Source organism: Nerophis lumbriciformis, linkage group LG02, assembly GCF_033978685.3.
Source record: "Nerophis lumbriciformis linkage group LG02, RoL_Nlum_v2.1, whole genome shotgun sequence".
NCBI classification, from domain to species: Eukaryota; Metazoa; Chordata; class Actinopteri; order Syngnathiformes; family Syngnathidae; genus Nerophis; species Nerophis lumbriciformis.
Window position 1 is genome coordinate 11,862,501 of NC_084549.2, and position 15,000 is coordinate 11,877,500.

General features: G+C 37.1%; 2 protein-coding genes across 2 annotated transcripts in view; both read left to right on the forward strand.

Moving 5' to 3' along the window:
* Window positions 1-59: 59 nt before the first annotated feature.
* Window positions 60-5,076, forward strand: trmt2b (tRNA methyltransferase 2 homolog B). Its single transcript, XM_061937733.1, has 2 exons — window positions 60-992; window positions 3,769-5,076. Exons 1-2 carry the CDS (start codon window positions 192-194, stop codon window positions 4,372-4,374), a joined length of 1,407 nt encoding a protein of 468 aa, XP_061793717.1. The 5' UTR covers window positions 60-191; the 3' UTR covers window positions 4,375-5,076.
* Window positions 5,077-5,240: 164 nt separating this feature from the next.
* The window catches only part of scdb (stearoyl-CoA desaturase b), a 47,233-nt gene continuing 37,473 nt past the window's right edge, over window positions 5,241-15,000 (forward strand). Inside the window, exon 1 of the mRNA XM_072915522.1 lies at window positions 5,241-5,387. The gene's annotated coding sequence lies outside the window, so the exon portion shown is untranslated. The remainder of the gene's footprint in view (window positions 5,388-15,000) is intronic.

Consider the following 15,000-nt stretch of genomic DNA (forward strand, 5'->3'; position numbering starts at 1 on the left):
CGATGCTGCGTACCCTGGCCGATGACGTCAGAAGTGTTACGTCATAACCGTGCGACCACTTCCTGTCTGAGAGACCTTTCGTCTTTGTATCCCCGTGGCGGCAATAACTTCTACGCAAGTTTGAAGAATAATCATTACTGTTTTTATTTTTGCAGTCTTGGCAAGCCAAACTGGCTTACACTAGGTCATTCATGTTCTTTAGACGGATTGTTGCGTGGCCTAAACTGTATTTTTCATCTAAAAGCCTGACCCCTGCTGTCCAAGCAACAACACCACTGAACAAACACAAGAGGAGAAGACACAAAAAGACACTCGTGGATGATAATCTGTCCTGGGAGGAAAATCTTGCCTCTGTGGTCACCCCATTGTGGAAGCTAAGTTATGATGAGCAGCTTGAAGTCAAGCAAAAACAGCAAGAGAAGATACTGGCAGAACTCTCTGGATATCTTCATTCCCAAACTACTTCCGGTGAGATCACCTTCCCCGTCTTGCCTATACTGCCATCTCCAGTTAGGGACGGGTACCGCAACAAGTCAACCTTCTCTGTCAACAATGGGGTGGATGGAAATCCAAAAACTGTTGGATTTTATGTAGGCAGAGGCAGGGATGGAAACCCCGTCTGCGTCAATGGAGACCACCTAATCAACATGCCCGAAAAGCACAAACAGGTCGCCAGATGTTACCAGGAGTTCATCCGACGGTCTCCCTTGGAGCCGTGCCTCCTCTTCCACGCGGGGGGTCACTGGAGGGAGGTCACGGTGAGGACCAACGAGGCGGGCCACACCATGGCTGTCGTCTACTTCCACCCGCAGGCGCTCACGCCGGAGCAAGTCGCGGTCCACAAGGCCGAGTTGGCGGAGTTCTTCACGAGAGGCGAGGGTTCGGTTTGCCGGCTGGACTCGCTTTTCTTCCAAGAGAGTGCCATGACCCGGTGCACGCACGAGGACTCGCCTTACCAGCTCCTGTACGGTCGGACGCACATCCACGAAGAGGTAACTGGTGCGAATCCGGAAGTCGGCCCGCGTGTGCACAGATTTTCCGACATGCGGCCCCTGGGCTAAAATGAGTTTGACACCCCTGTTCTAGATATATTAAAGTTAAAAAGTTAAAGTACCAATGATTGTTACACACACACACTAGGTGTGGCGAAGTTATTCTCTGCATTCTCACCCTTGATCACCCTTTGGGAGGTGAGGGGAGCAGTGAGCAGCAGCGGTGTCCACGCCCAAGAATCATTTTTGGTAGAGATGTCCGATAACTTCGGCCTGCCGATATTATCGGCCGATAAATGCTTTAAAATGTAATATCGGAAATTATCGGTATCGTTTTTTTGTTATCGATATCGTTTTTTTTTTAATTTAATTTAATTTTTTAAATTAAATCAACATAAAAAACCCAAGATACACTTACAATTAGTGCACCAACCCAAAAAACCTCCCTCCCCCATTTAATTTACACTCATTCACACCAAAGGGTTGTTTCTTTCTGTTATTAATATTCTGGTTCCTACATTATATATCAATATATATCAATACAGTCTGCAAGGGATACAGTCCGTAAGCACACATGATTGTGCGTGCTGCTGGTCCACTAATAGTACTAACCTTTAACAGTTAATTGTACTCATTTTTGTTAATTACTAGTTTCTGTGTAACTGTTTTTATATTGTTTTACTTGCTTTTTTATTCAAGAAAATGTTTTTAATTTATTTATCTTATTTTATTTTATTAATTTTTTCAAAAAGGACCTTATCTTCACCATACCTGGTTGTCCAAATTAGGCATAATAATGTGTTAATTCCACGACTGTATATATCGGTATCGGTTGATATCAGTATCGGTTGATATCGGTATCGGTAATGAAAGAGTTGGACAATATCGGAATATCGGCATATATACAAAGTATTTCAATAATTGGAATCTGCGCTTTTGCATGGTGTACTAGTTACTATGGTAATCTAATTAGTTATTATGGTAATCTAATTAGTTACTATGGTAATCTAAGTCACAGCAGCTAAGACGAGGCACCAAGCAGTGTGGGTGGGGAGCGTTTCCACAGAGTGTTTCCACAGCGGCCAGCCTGAAATACGGGTGTCAGGGACAGACGCGGAAGGAGATTTTTACAAGAAAGTTCTAAAGCTTAGTGATGTATCAGATGTATCAGATAGTAGGTGTTTTTTTTTTTTACCCTTTGCATTCATATTTCACTGTTTGTTGCATTTTTGTTGTGTTTCGCTTGATTGTAAAATATGTCGATCAATAAGGTGTGTGACGTTCTTTTGTTGTCAATATTCAGTGTTTTATCGTTCATAGTTAATATTGTAAATCCCACATTTTTTTATTTTCATATACCGGTACATTCTGGGTGTCTAATTCAGTAAAAAAAAAATTAATTCCATTCTGTTTTTTTAAGGCGGTCTGTCATAACATTTTTAGCATTCAATCAGACAATATTGTGAGGTTTTGTATTAGTGTTCCTAACAGACAAATTTTTTTCTCTAAATTTGGCCCCCGAGTCAAAATAATTGCCCAGCCCTGTTCTAGATTGTACTTAATGTCATGTCTGTTTTTTTTTATTATCAACTATTTTATTGATTATGGGACAAGCAGTAGAAAATGGATGGATGGTACTTTTTCGTCACTTATTGTTTGTCTTTGGTACACTAATGTGTATATTTTAGGCCATTGGTTCTTTGTTTTATTTTTGCAAAAATCCATCCATCTATCCATCCATCTTCTTCCGCTTATCCGAGGTCGGGTCGCGGGGGCAGCAGCCTAAGCAGGGAAGCCCAGACTTCCCTCTCCCCAGCCACTTCGTCCAGCTCCTCCCGGGGGATCCCGAGGCGTTCCCAGGCCAGCCGGGAGACATAGTCTTCCCAACGTGTCCTGGGTCTTCCCCGCGGCCTCCTACCGGTCGGACGTGCCCTAAATACCTCCCTAGGGAGGCGTTCGGGTGGCATCCTGACCAGATGCCCGAACCACCTCATCTGGCTCCTCTCGATGTGGAGGAGCAGCGGCTTTACTTTGAGCTCCCCCCGGATGGCAGAGCTTCTCACCCTATCTCTAAGGGAGAGCCCCGCCACCCGGCGGAGGAAACTCATTTCGGCCGCTTGTACCTGTGATCTTGTCCTTTTGTTCATAACCCAAAGCTCATGACCATAGGTGAGGATGGGAACGTAGATCGACCGGTAAATTGAGAGCTTTGCCTTCCGGCTCAGCTCCTTCTTCACCACAACGGATCGATACAGCGTCCGCATTACTGAAGACGCCGCACCGATCCGCCTGTCGATCTCACGATCCACTCTTCCCTCACTCGTGAACAAGACTCCGAGGTACTTGAACTCCTCCACTTGGGGCAGGGTCTCCTCCCCAACCCGGAGATGGCACTCCACCCTTATATATATATTTTTTTATATTGCTCTTCTTATCTTTGGTATAAACATTATTATGTAAACTCGAAGTTATTGTTGTTTTTTTTTGGTTCTTTGTTGTTGCTATTTTTTTGTATTACAACATTTTATTACTTGATCATGTTGTACTGCATTGTAATCTTTTGGTTTGTGATTGTGTGATGTTTTTTGCCTGGACCCCAGGAAGAATAGTCTCCACTGCGGTGTAGACTAATGGGGATCCTTAATAAACTAAACTAAACTAAACTTCAACACAATTACGCAGAATAAGGCCTTGCACGAATGTGGATCATGTCTTGTTGTTCACAGAACAAAGTGAATCAAATCAATTGACCAATTCCTTTTTTTGTCGCTGCCAGGTGCTGGGCTTTCGCTTCCGCATCTCGCCAGACGCCTTCTTCCAGGTGAACCAGGCCGCCGCTCATGTGCTCTACAGCACGGTAAGACACCTGTCTGTCCCCGGTTCTGAGGAGAGAGGAGGGACTCTCCTTGACGTGTGCTGCGGCACAGGCGCCATGGGCATCACGGCGTCCCCCAAAGTGGACCGACTGGTCGGCGTGGAGCTCATAGAGCAGGCCGTGGAAGACGCCAGACACAACGCGGCCATCAATAAGCTCGACAAGTGTGAGTTCATCCCCGGTAAGGCAGAAGTCGTCCTCCCCGGCCTCGTGTCCCGCTTGGGCTCTGTTGACGGGGGGCGTCTCACCGCCGTGGTGAACCCGTCCCGCGGCGGCCTGCATTACAGAGTGATCAGGGCCTTGCGAAACCATTCTGCAATCCGCCGTCTGGTCTACGTGTCCTGTAAACCAGACGGCGAGGCAATGAGGAACTTCAGGGAGCTTTGTTGCGCGCCTGACCCAAAGAGGAAACTCACAGGGGAGGCTTTTGCCCCGAGTGTGGCGGTGCCTGTAGACATGTTTCCACATACAGAGCACTGTGAGCTGGTGATTCTTTTTGAGAGGTAGCCAGTAGCATTTTTTTTTTGTCATCAAAGGACCATGCCTTATAGTGGGAACAGAAACGGACCTTCTCCAAACTGTTTTGGAGAGCATATAAATGTAAAAAATGTATTTTTTTGTGAGATGAATGGTTCACTTTAGAGCTGCTGTAACCACTTTTGTCCACTTGATAGCAGCATTTCACCAGAGTGCTTCCTCATGTAAGCCATTCATTTCAACTCACTAAATGCCTTGATGGCAGTGTTTTAAAAAAATAATAATAATGGGATTTATTTGCTTGTCTTGTCCTAGATGAAGGAGTTCATATCAAACTGAATTTGATATTACACAACCACAAGGGTCGTTAACCTGACGCACTTCTTCTTTTGGTTATGTAAAAGAGTGACATGCCAGTAGACTAAAGGGCACAGTTGCAGAATGCTGGTCCTGGCCCCAGTGAGTCGGACGACTATCGCCAGTCATGTATGACATCATGGGGTTACTTGTGTTTGTAGCCGCTGGCAATATCTGATAATTGAGATATTTTGTAGATAAAGTGAAGTTATCAGCATTCAATTTCATTTTAGACATATACAGTCTAGTGAAGCGTGACAGTCAATACACCACACAAGATTAAAGATGCATTTCTGTCCTGGCTACTCAGTGCAATATGGAGTCGACAATACCAGTGAAAGAACAGCCGCTACCCCAAAAAATGAGCTGAGTCAATGTGAAGACACTCGCCCATTGTTCTGACCTTCGTTTTGTAACGTGCTTTTTTTCATGCATGCTTTTATTTTGACATGAAAGCGCGGTGGCGCCTGTGGTGGAGATTTTTTGACATGAAAGAGCCCGATGGCCATGTTGGGAGCATGAAAGAGTCTTGGAAGTCAGCTGTCACATTTCTGCTGAAAGCTGCATAGTACAACCTGTTGTCAGCTTTGTGGCGTTCCGCTTTTTGGACAGCATCGTCACTTCCAAAGCAGAGATCTTGCCCACCTTCCATACTTCCTTCCCCACTGCGGCTTTTCAAGTTGAGGGTGAGTACACAACATTTATTGTCTTATGTTTTACTTTTTGCCAGTACAGTTAATAATGTTGAACTGTTACTTAGAAGTCTGTATAGTTAATCATTTAATAAACATTTGATGAGGTCCGCTTGATACTGGAACAGACTGTTTCAATTTACATTGCTTCCTATGGCAAAATTGATTTTAAACCAGCACCATTCAACTGGGGGCCTAATCCGAATTAGACAAATATATAGAGGGGTCCTGTTGTATACACAAACTTGAACCACTGTAAACACATTGGCAGATCCTTGCATGGACATTTAAACGTTGCAAACAGTGAACACTGGGGTCCAAACTTGTGATTTATCACTGAGGCGTTCCTCAAGGCACCAATTGAAGTCCTCTCCTTTTTGGCAGTTACATCCCCCCCCCCCCGTAATGTGATATATGTAACTAAAATGTTGCTGTAGCTCGGTGCTTCTCAGTAACATCCCCATTTCCCAAACATTTTGCGCACTGTAACTACAAAAAGTAATATTTGTCTATAAAATTGTTATAAGTACACCTCTGCAAAACGTGTACTTATTAACATTAACATTAAAGAAAACAAAGAAATGTAGATCTACTTACAACAAAGAATAACTTTATTAACATTGCTTTTAACATTGTTTTTAATCTTTATATATATATATATAAAGGGGCAAGCGGTAGAAAATGGATGGATGGATTTACATTGTAGATTCTCACTGAAGGCATCTATTCTATTCAACTATGAATGAACACATGTGGAGTTATGTACTTCAAGAAAAAAGGTAAAATAACTAAAAACATGTTTTATATTCTAGTTTCGTCAAAATAGCCACCCTTTGCTCTGATTACTGCTTTGCACACTCTTGGCATTCTTTTGATGAGCTTCACAGGTGTCCGTTTTGATGCCTTAAGTGACAATCTACAATGTAAATAGTCATGAAAATAAAGAAAAACGCATTGAAATGAGAAGGTGTGTCCAAAGTTTTGGCCTTTACTGTGTGTGTGTATTTGTATATATATATATATATATATATATATATATATATATATATATATATATATATATATATATATATATATATATATATATATATATATATATATATATATATATATATATATATATATATATATATATATATATATATATGTGTGTATGTATGTATGTATGTATGTATATACATATGTATATGTATGTATGTATATATATATGTATGTATGTATATACATATGTATATGTATGTATGTATATACATATGTATATGTATGTATGTATATACATATGTATATGTATGTATGTATATACATATGTATATGTATGTATGTATATACATATGTATGTATGTATATGTATGTATGTATATATATACATATGTATGTATGTATATGTATGTATGTATATACATATGTATGTATGTATATGTATGTATATACATATGTATGTATGTGTGTATGTATGTATATATATGTATATGTATGTGTGTATATATATATATTCCATCCATTTTCTACCGCTTATTCCCTTCGGGGTCGCGGGGGGCGCTGGAGCCTATCTCAGCTACAATCGGGCGGAAGGCGGGGTACACCCTGGACAAGTCGTCACCTCATCACAGGGCCAATATGTATGTATGTATGTATGTATGTATGTATGTATGTATGTGTATATGTATGTATGTGTATATGTATGTATATATATATATATATATATGAAACAGGCCTGTAGAGATGAAATAGTCTCGTGATTTTTTTCCCCACACATACATATATATATATATATATATATGTATATATATATATATATATATATATATGTATATATATATATATATATATATATATATATATATATGTATATATATATATATATATATATATGTATATATATATATATATATATATATATATATGTATATATATATATATATGTATATATATATATATATATATATATGTATATATATATATATATGTATATGTATATATATATATATATGTATATATATATATATATATATATATATATATATATATATATATATATGTATATATATATATATATGTGTGTGTCTGTAACAGAAAGTATTTAAAGTGCATCAATTTACCTGAAAAAAATATATATAAAACATTTTTGATCGACTTTAACCATTTGACACTGAAAATTTAAATTCAATAAATTTACTAAATATTTATACATTGAAATTGATCAGCAACGTTGATTTAGGAGAACAATATATAAAACACTTGAAACAAAACAAAAAAGAGAATTTATGTTGGGGTTTTGTTTATAAATAGAAAGTAGTAAGTCTAGATTAAAGGCTATCCAATGAGCACGTTATGTACTGTACATTTTTTCAAAGTGGGGTTGGAAGCATGGTACTGCATGACATTGATAAAAGCATGTTCCGGGGTCATACGTGTCCCTCCCTGGCATCACACCGGGCCCCTCATACCCACTATTTGAGAAGCACTGCTGTAGCTTGTTGACATCAGATGAGGTCAGTAGTCATTTAACGTCTTTAGTTATACTAGTAGTGTTCCTCAAGGGTCCATTTTAGCTCCTATTTTTCATTATTAGGGCTATTTGGACATTCATTGCAGCGAAAACACTGAGTGCTGTCATTTGGCAGAAGGTCCTTAAAATCAGCACAGCGCTCCTGTAACTCTGACAAAATAGACCAAAATCCAATGTGTATTGTAGAGGACGCTGGTTCTCTGGAATATACAATATAATAATAGTGAAGGGAGAAGAACGTTCCCCCCGCTCCTTGGCTTTCTGAAATAGTGGCCCCTAAAACAATTTAGTTGACTATCCTTGGTTTAGAGGTTCCACTTTTTTTGCTCTGTTTCTTATCCCATCGATGTTTTCTATCAGCAACATATTAAACATTAAAGGATAGTAATTAGTAATTCGTAAATGATGACTTTAACTCAAAAGGTGTCCAAATGTTTCCCACTGAAAAATAAAAGCATGTGGGGGCCACTTTGATACATCTATATTGTAACCATCAAGGGTTTCCCTCAATTTTGGTGAATGTTAATGTCCCAGAAGGGTCTCAGTCATTGAAGTGTTAAATAATGTGTTTTACGCTGAATATCTATAGATCTACTTCAGATCTATCCGTTGACACAGCTTTATTTATTTTATGTTATTTTGTTTTATGCCCTTGTTGTCAAAACCATCTGTTTTAATAGGAAAAACACAAAATATGCAATATTTCCCCCCACAAAGTGTCAAAGTGGTATATTTGATGTCAAGTAAATTGAGTATTAAATAGGTAAATAATTCAACAACAATGCTTTCGATTCATTTTTTTAAGCAATTAAGTCCAGTTCAGTTCATTTATTTATGTAATTAATAAAAAATCCAACAAAGGAATAGAATTAAAAAAAATCAACATTAAAGTAAATTATGAATGAAAAGGAGCAGAAAACGTTCAACATTGGCGACTACAAAGCCATATTTAAAGAAATAATTTTACTCTGTCATATCTTTTTATCATCATGATTGTTACATGTTTTAATACAGAAAGAGATTTACATTGTTTTATTCCACTGTCAAGTTTGTTCCATAAACTAACACCTCTGATTGAAATACTTATTTCCACTGTCACTGTTCTAAATCTAGATGTATTAAAGATCTCAGTTCCTTTCAGATTATAATTACTTTCTCTTTTTACACATCTGTTTTGAATGTTTGGTAGAATTGTTGCATGTGCTTTGTACGGGATTTGTAGGATGTTATTCTCTGCCAGTTCATGAAAGTTTAGTAAATTACACTGTTTGAATATTGGGTTTGTGCAGGGTTCCCTGTATGCATTTCCTTACAGCTTTCTTCTGCAGAAGTTAGATTGAAAGATTGGATTTAAATATGTTTTACAAGCACTACCCTAATACACTGTGTGAGATATTGAACAATCAATGAGTTGTACAAAATATACAATGTTTTTTGACTTAGCAATTCCTTCACTTTGTGTAAAATAGCAATAGTTTTAGATACTTTAGCCTTTGTATCATGTGATTTCTATGACAAATGTTCATCAATCCTAACACCCAAAAACTTGGATCTCTTGTGTTCTTTGAATCTCAACTCCTTCGACATATAATGAGCCATCCACACTTTTCCTACTACTGCAAGAATCATACATCTCATTGTACTAGTATTCAGGAATAATCTATTTCCATCAAATCATCTTTTAATTTTGATGAATCCATTTTCAACCACCTCTAACACATTTGCAATATTTTGTCCTGAATAAAACAAAATCATAGTAAAGATCTTGGCGATCCAAAAGGCCCCCACTTATAGAACGGTTAAAAAAAGTCATACTGTATATTGTATACTAGTGTTGTCCCGATACCAAAATTATTTCGATACTTTTCGGTACTTTTCGATACTTTTCTAAATAAAGGGGAACCACAAAAAATTGCATTATTGGCTTTATTTTAACAAAAAATCTTAAGGTACATTAAACATATGTTTTTTTATTGCAATTTTGTCCTTAAATAAAATAGTGAACATTCTAGACAACTTGTCTTTTAGTAGTAAGTAAGCAAACAAAGGTTCCTAATTTGTCTGCTGACATATGCAGTAACATATTGTGTCATTTATAATTCTATTATTTTGTCAAAATTATTAAGGACAAGTGGTAGGAAATGAATTATTAATCTACTTGTTCATTTACTATTAATTTTTGCTTACTTTCTCTTTTAAAATGTTCTATCTACACTTCTATTAAAATGTAATAATCATTTATTCTTCTGTTGTTTGGATACTTTACATTAGTTTTGGATGATACCACAAATTTGGGTATGAATCCGATACCAAGTAGTTACAGGATCATACATTGGTCATATTCAAAGTCCTCATGTGTCCAGGGACCTATTTCCCGAGTTCATAAACTTAATATGCATTTTTAAAAACCGATAAAGATGTTGTAATGCCAAAACAATATTGACGTAATCATAGTATTATCGACTAGATTAGATTAGATTAGATTAGAACAGTGCAATTAACAGTGCAATCACAGTGCAATACATTTTCATAACATGGTCACTACTGCCTAGTTTCTCTTGTTATGTTCTTATTTTTACTTTTATATTTTTATTCTTATTGTTGCTTTTTATTTATATTCTTATTGTTATATTTTCTATTTTATTTCCATTTATACCCCCATTATTTCCTTTTAACTTTTTAATTCGATCTCAATTCTGTACACTGCTGCTTGAATTTCAATTTTCCTGAAGGAATCTATTAAGTACTATCCATCTATCTCGATACGCTCCTGTACTTGGTATCATTACAGTGGATGTCAGGTGTAGATCCACCAATGGCGTTTGTTTACATTGTGACGCCGGTGAGCTATGGTGTGTAGTGAAGCATGTTTAGCTATTCCTCGTCCTGCAGGGATGATACTTGTAAGAAACATACTTTATTTGTCGCCATGGAGACGAGGATTAGTGACTTAGAAGAAGCTTCAACACTGCAGACTGCGAATGGACTTTAGCCATATCTTTAAGCACATCTTCCTGAGGGCGTTTAAGTGTTATAACTTCACCTTCATTGTTAGTTTTTAAGCCAAAATGCGTCCGTTCTCCCTTTTCTGTCTACACACTGTGTCTGTTTGTAAGTAGTCAGTGATTGTGCGCTGCCGAACATGCTCGTCTGCTTGTAAACCTGCAAAGCCACGTCGTGATGACGACGGGGGAGGGGGGAGAGGGTTGGGGACCGGTTCTTTCTACAGGCGGTATAGTACCGAATATGATTCATTAGTATCGCGGTACTATACTAATACCAGTATACCGTACAACTCTAATGTATACTATATACAGCTACTTAGGCAAATTCTATTGTTGCTGTAGACACCCATATCTTCTGTACATATACTTCTCTAGTCTTATTTGTTATGTTTATTTTTACTTTCAACGCTTAAATCTGTAGATCACCTTCAGAGCTATCCGTTATTTATACGTTTTTTTTTTTTTTTTTGGGGGCAATGATAGTTTTAAAGTAAAACCAAAAAAACTGCCTATAATGCAGCTTTGTGTTACTAGTGTCAATTAGGGTTGTACGGTATACCGGTACTGGTACAGTACCGTGATACTAATGAATCATATTCGGTACTATACCACCTCTGAAAAGTACCGGTCCGGCACCCCGCGCCCCTCGTCGTCTTCACGTCGTGTCATTGCTGGTTTTACGAGCAGAGGAGCATGTTCGGCAGCGCACAATCACAGAGTACTTACAAGCAGACACGGTGTGTAGACAGAAAAGGGAGAACGGATGCATTTTGGCTTAAAAACTAACAATAAAGGTGAAGTTATAACGCTGAAACGCCCTCAGGAAGAGGTGCTTTAAGGCTAAAGTCCATCCGCAGTCTGCAGTGTTTTAGCTACTTCTAGATCACTAATCATCGCCTCCATGGCGACAAATAAAGTACGTTTCTTACAAGTATCATCCCTGCAGGACGAGGAATAGCTAAACATGCTTCACGACACACCGTAGCTCACCGGCGTCAAAATGTAAACAAACGCCATTGGTAGATCTACACCTAACATCCACTGTAATGATACCAAGTACAATAGCGTATCAAGTCGGGTACTACTATGATTACGTCGATATTTTTTGGCATCACAACATTTTCTTTCGTTTTTTTTTTATTTATTTATGTCATGTTTATAACCTCAGGAAATATGTCCCTGCACACACGAGGACTCTAAATATGACCAATGAATGATCCTGTAACTACTTGGTATCGGATTGATACCTAAATTTGTGGTATCATCCAAAACTAATGTAAAGTATCAAACAACAGAAGAATACGTAATTATTACATTTTAACAGAAGTGTAGATAGAACATGTTAAAAGAGAAAGTAAGCCGATATTAACAGTAAATCAACAAGTAGATTAATAATTAATTTTGTACCACTTGTCCTTAATAATGTTGACATAATATTAGAATGGAAAATGACGCAATATGTTACTGCATATGTCAACAGCTAAATTAGGAGTCTTTGTTTGCTTACTTACTAATAAAAGACAAGTTGTCTTGAATGTTCACTATTTTATTTAAGGATAAACTTGCAATAAGAAACATATGTTTAATGTACCCTAAGATTTTTTTGTTAAAATAAAGCCAATAATGCAATGTTTTGTGGTTCCTCTTTATTTAGAGAAGTATCGAAAAGTATCAAAATAATTTTGGTATCGGGACAACACTAGTACACACGATACAGTATGACTTTTTTTGTTTTTTTGTTAACAGTTCTATAAGTGGGGGCCTTTCGGATCGCCAAAATCTTTACTATGATTTTGTTTTAAACTGCCTTATTTTATTCAGGAAAAAATATTGCAAATGTGTTAAGAGGTGGTTGAAAATGAATTTATCAAAATTAAAAGATGATTTGATGGAAATAGATTATTCCTGAATACTAGTACAATGAAATTAGATTTTTTTGCAGTAGTAGGAAAAGTGTGGATGGCTCATTATATGTCGAAGGAGTTGAGATTCAAAGAACACAAGAGATCATTTTTTAGGGTTTTTTGATCACATGGAAGTATCGATCATGGAAATCACATGTAAATGCTATTTTACACAAAGTGAAGGATATGCGGAGTCAAAAAGCATTGCATATTTTGTCCTTAATAATGTTGACAAAATAATAGAATGGAAAATGACACAATATGTTACTGCATATGTCAGCAGCTAAATTAGGAGCCTTTGTTTTCTTACTTACTAATAAGACAAGGTGTGTTGTATGTTCGTTATTTTATTTTAGGATAAACTCGCAATAAGAAGTAGAGATGTCCGATAATATCGGCTGATAAATGCTTTGAAATGTAATATCGGAAATTATCGGTATCGTTTTTTTATTTTTCTATTAAATCAACATAAAAAACACAAGTACACTTACAATTAGTGCACCAACCAAAAAAACCTCACACAAAAGGGTTGTTTCTTTCTGTTATTAATATTGTGGTTCCTACATTATATATCAATATATATCAATACAGTCTGCAAGAGATACAGTCCGTAAGCACACATGATTGTGCGTGCTGCTGGTCCACTAATAGTACTAACCTTTAACAGTTAATTTTACTCATTTTCATTAATTACTAGTTTCTATGTAACTGTTTTTATATTGTTTTACTTTCTTTTTTATTCAAGAAAATGTTTTTAGTTTATTTATCTTATTATTATTTATTTTTTTAAAGGACCTTATCTTCACCATACCTGGTTGGCCAAATTAGACATAATAATGTGTTAATTCCACAACTGTATATATCCGTATCGGTTGATATCGGTATCGGTAATTAAGAGTTGGCCAATATCGGGATATCGGCAAAAAAGCCATTATTGAACATCCCTAATAAGAAGCATTGTAGTAAGATTTTTTTGTTGAAATAAAGCCAATAATGCCATTTTTTGTGGTACCTTTTATTTAGAAAAGTACCAAAAAGTATCTAAATCATTTTAGTACCAGTACCGGTACCAAAATATTGGTATCGGGACAACACTAGTGTCAATATTGCATTATGTATTCCTTACAACAGTGTTTTTCAACCACTGTGCCGAGGCACACTAGTGTGCCGTGAGATACAGTCTGGTGTGCCGTGGGAGATTATCTAATTTCACCTATTTGGGTTAAAAATATTTTTTGCAAACCAGTAATTGTAGTCTGCAAATGATGTGTTGTTGTTTTGGAGTGTCGGTGCTGTTTAGAGCTCGACAGAGTAACCATGTAATACTCTTCCATATCAGTAGGTGGCAGCCGGTAGCTAATTGCTCTGTAGATGTCGGGAAGGTAAAAAGGTGTCTTAAACCAAAAATAAACAAAAGGTGAGTGCCCCTAAGAAAAGGCATTGAAGCTTAGGGAAGGCTATGCAGAACGAAACTAAAACTGAACTGGCTACAAAGTAAACAAAAACAGAATGCTGGACGACAGCAAAGACTTACTGTGGAGCAAAGACGACGTCCACAAAGTACATCCGAACATGACATGACAATCAATCAATGTAAAAACAACTGAAATATTCTTGATTGCTAAAACAAAGTACATCCGAACATGACATGACAATCAATCAATGTAAAAACAACTGAAATATTCTTGATTGCTAAAACAAAGTAAATGCGGGAAATATCGCTCAAAGGAAGACATGAAAATGCTACAGGTAAATACCAAAAAAAGAGAAAAAAAGCCACCAAAATAGGAGCGCAAGACAACAACCAAAACACTACACATGGGAAAACAGCAAAAAACTCCAAATAAGTCACGGCGTGATGTGACAGGTCGTGACAGTACATCTACTTTGAGACAAGAGCTATATTGATGCATGGTTTGTTATGGTTTAAAGTCATATCCAACAATTACGACAACGACTTTTTACTGTCAACTGAGTTTTGCTTTTTTATGATTCTTACTGGTGGTGTGCCTCCAAATTTTTTCAATGCAAAAAAATGTGCCTTGGCTCAAAAAAGGTTGAAAAACACTGCCTTACAATACACCTAATGTTTTTTGTTTTTTTTGTAACGTTATTATTAAAATGTGCCACAGGCCGTTAAAAAGTTAGCAGCGGGCCACAAATGGCCCCCGGGCTACACTTTGGACGCC

Coding starts and splice junctions, on each gene's coding strand:
- trmt2b (XM_061937733.1), top strand. CDS start 192: ATGTTCTTTAGACGGATTGTTGCGTGGCCTAAACTGTATTTTTCATCT. Junction 993..3,768: donor GGACGCACATCCACGAAGAG/GTAACTGGTGCG, acceptor TGTCGCTGCCAG/GTGCTGGGCTTTCGCTTCCG.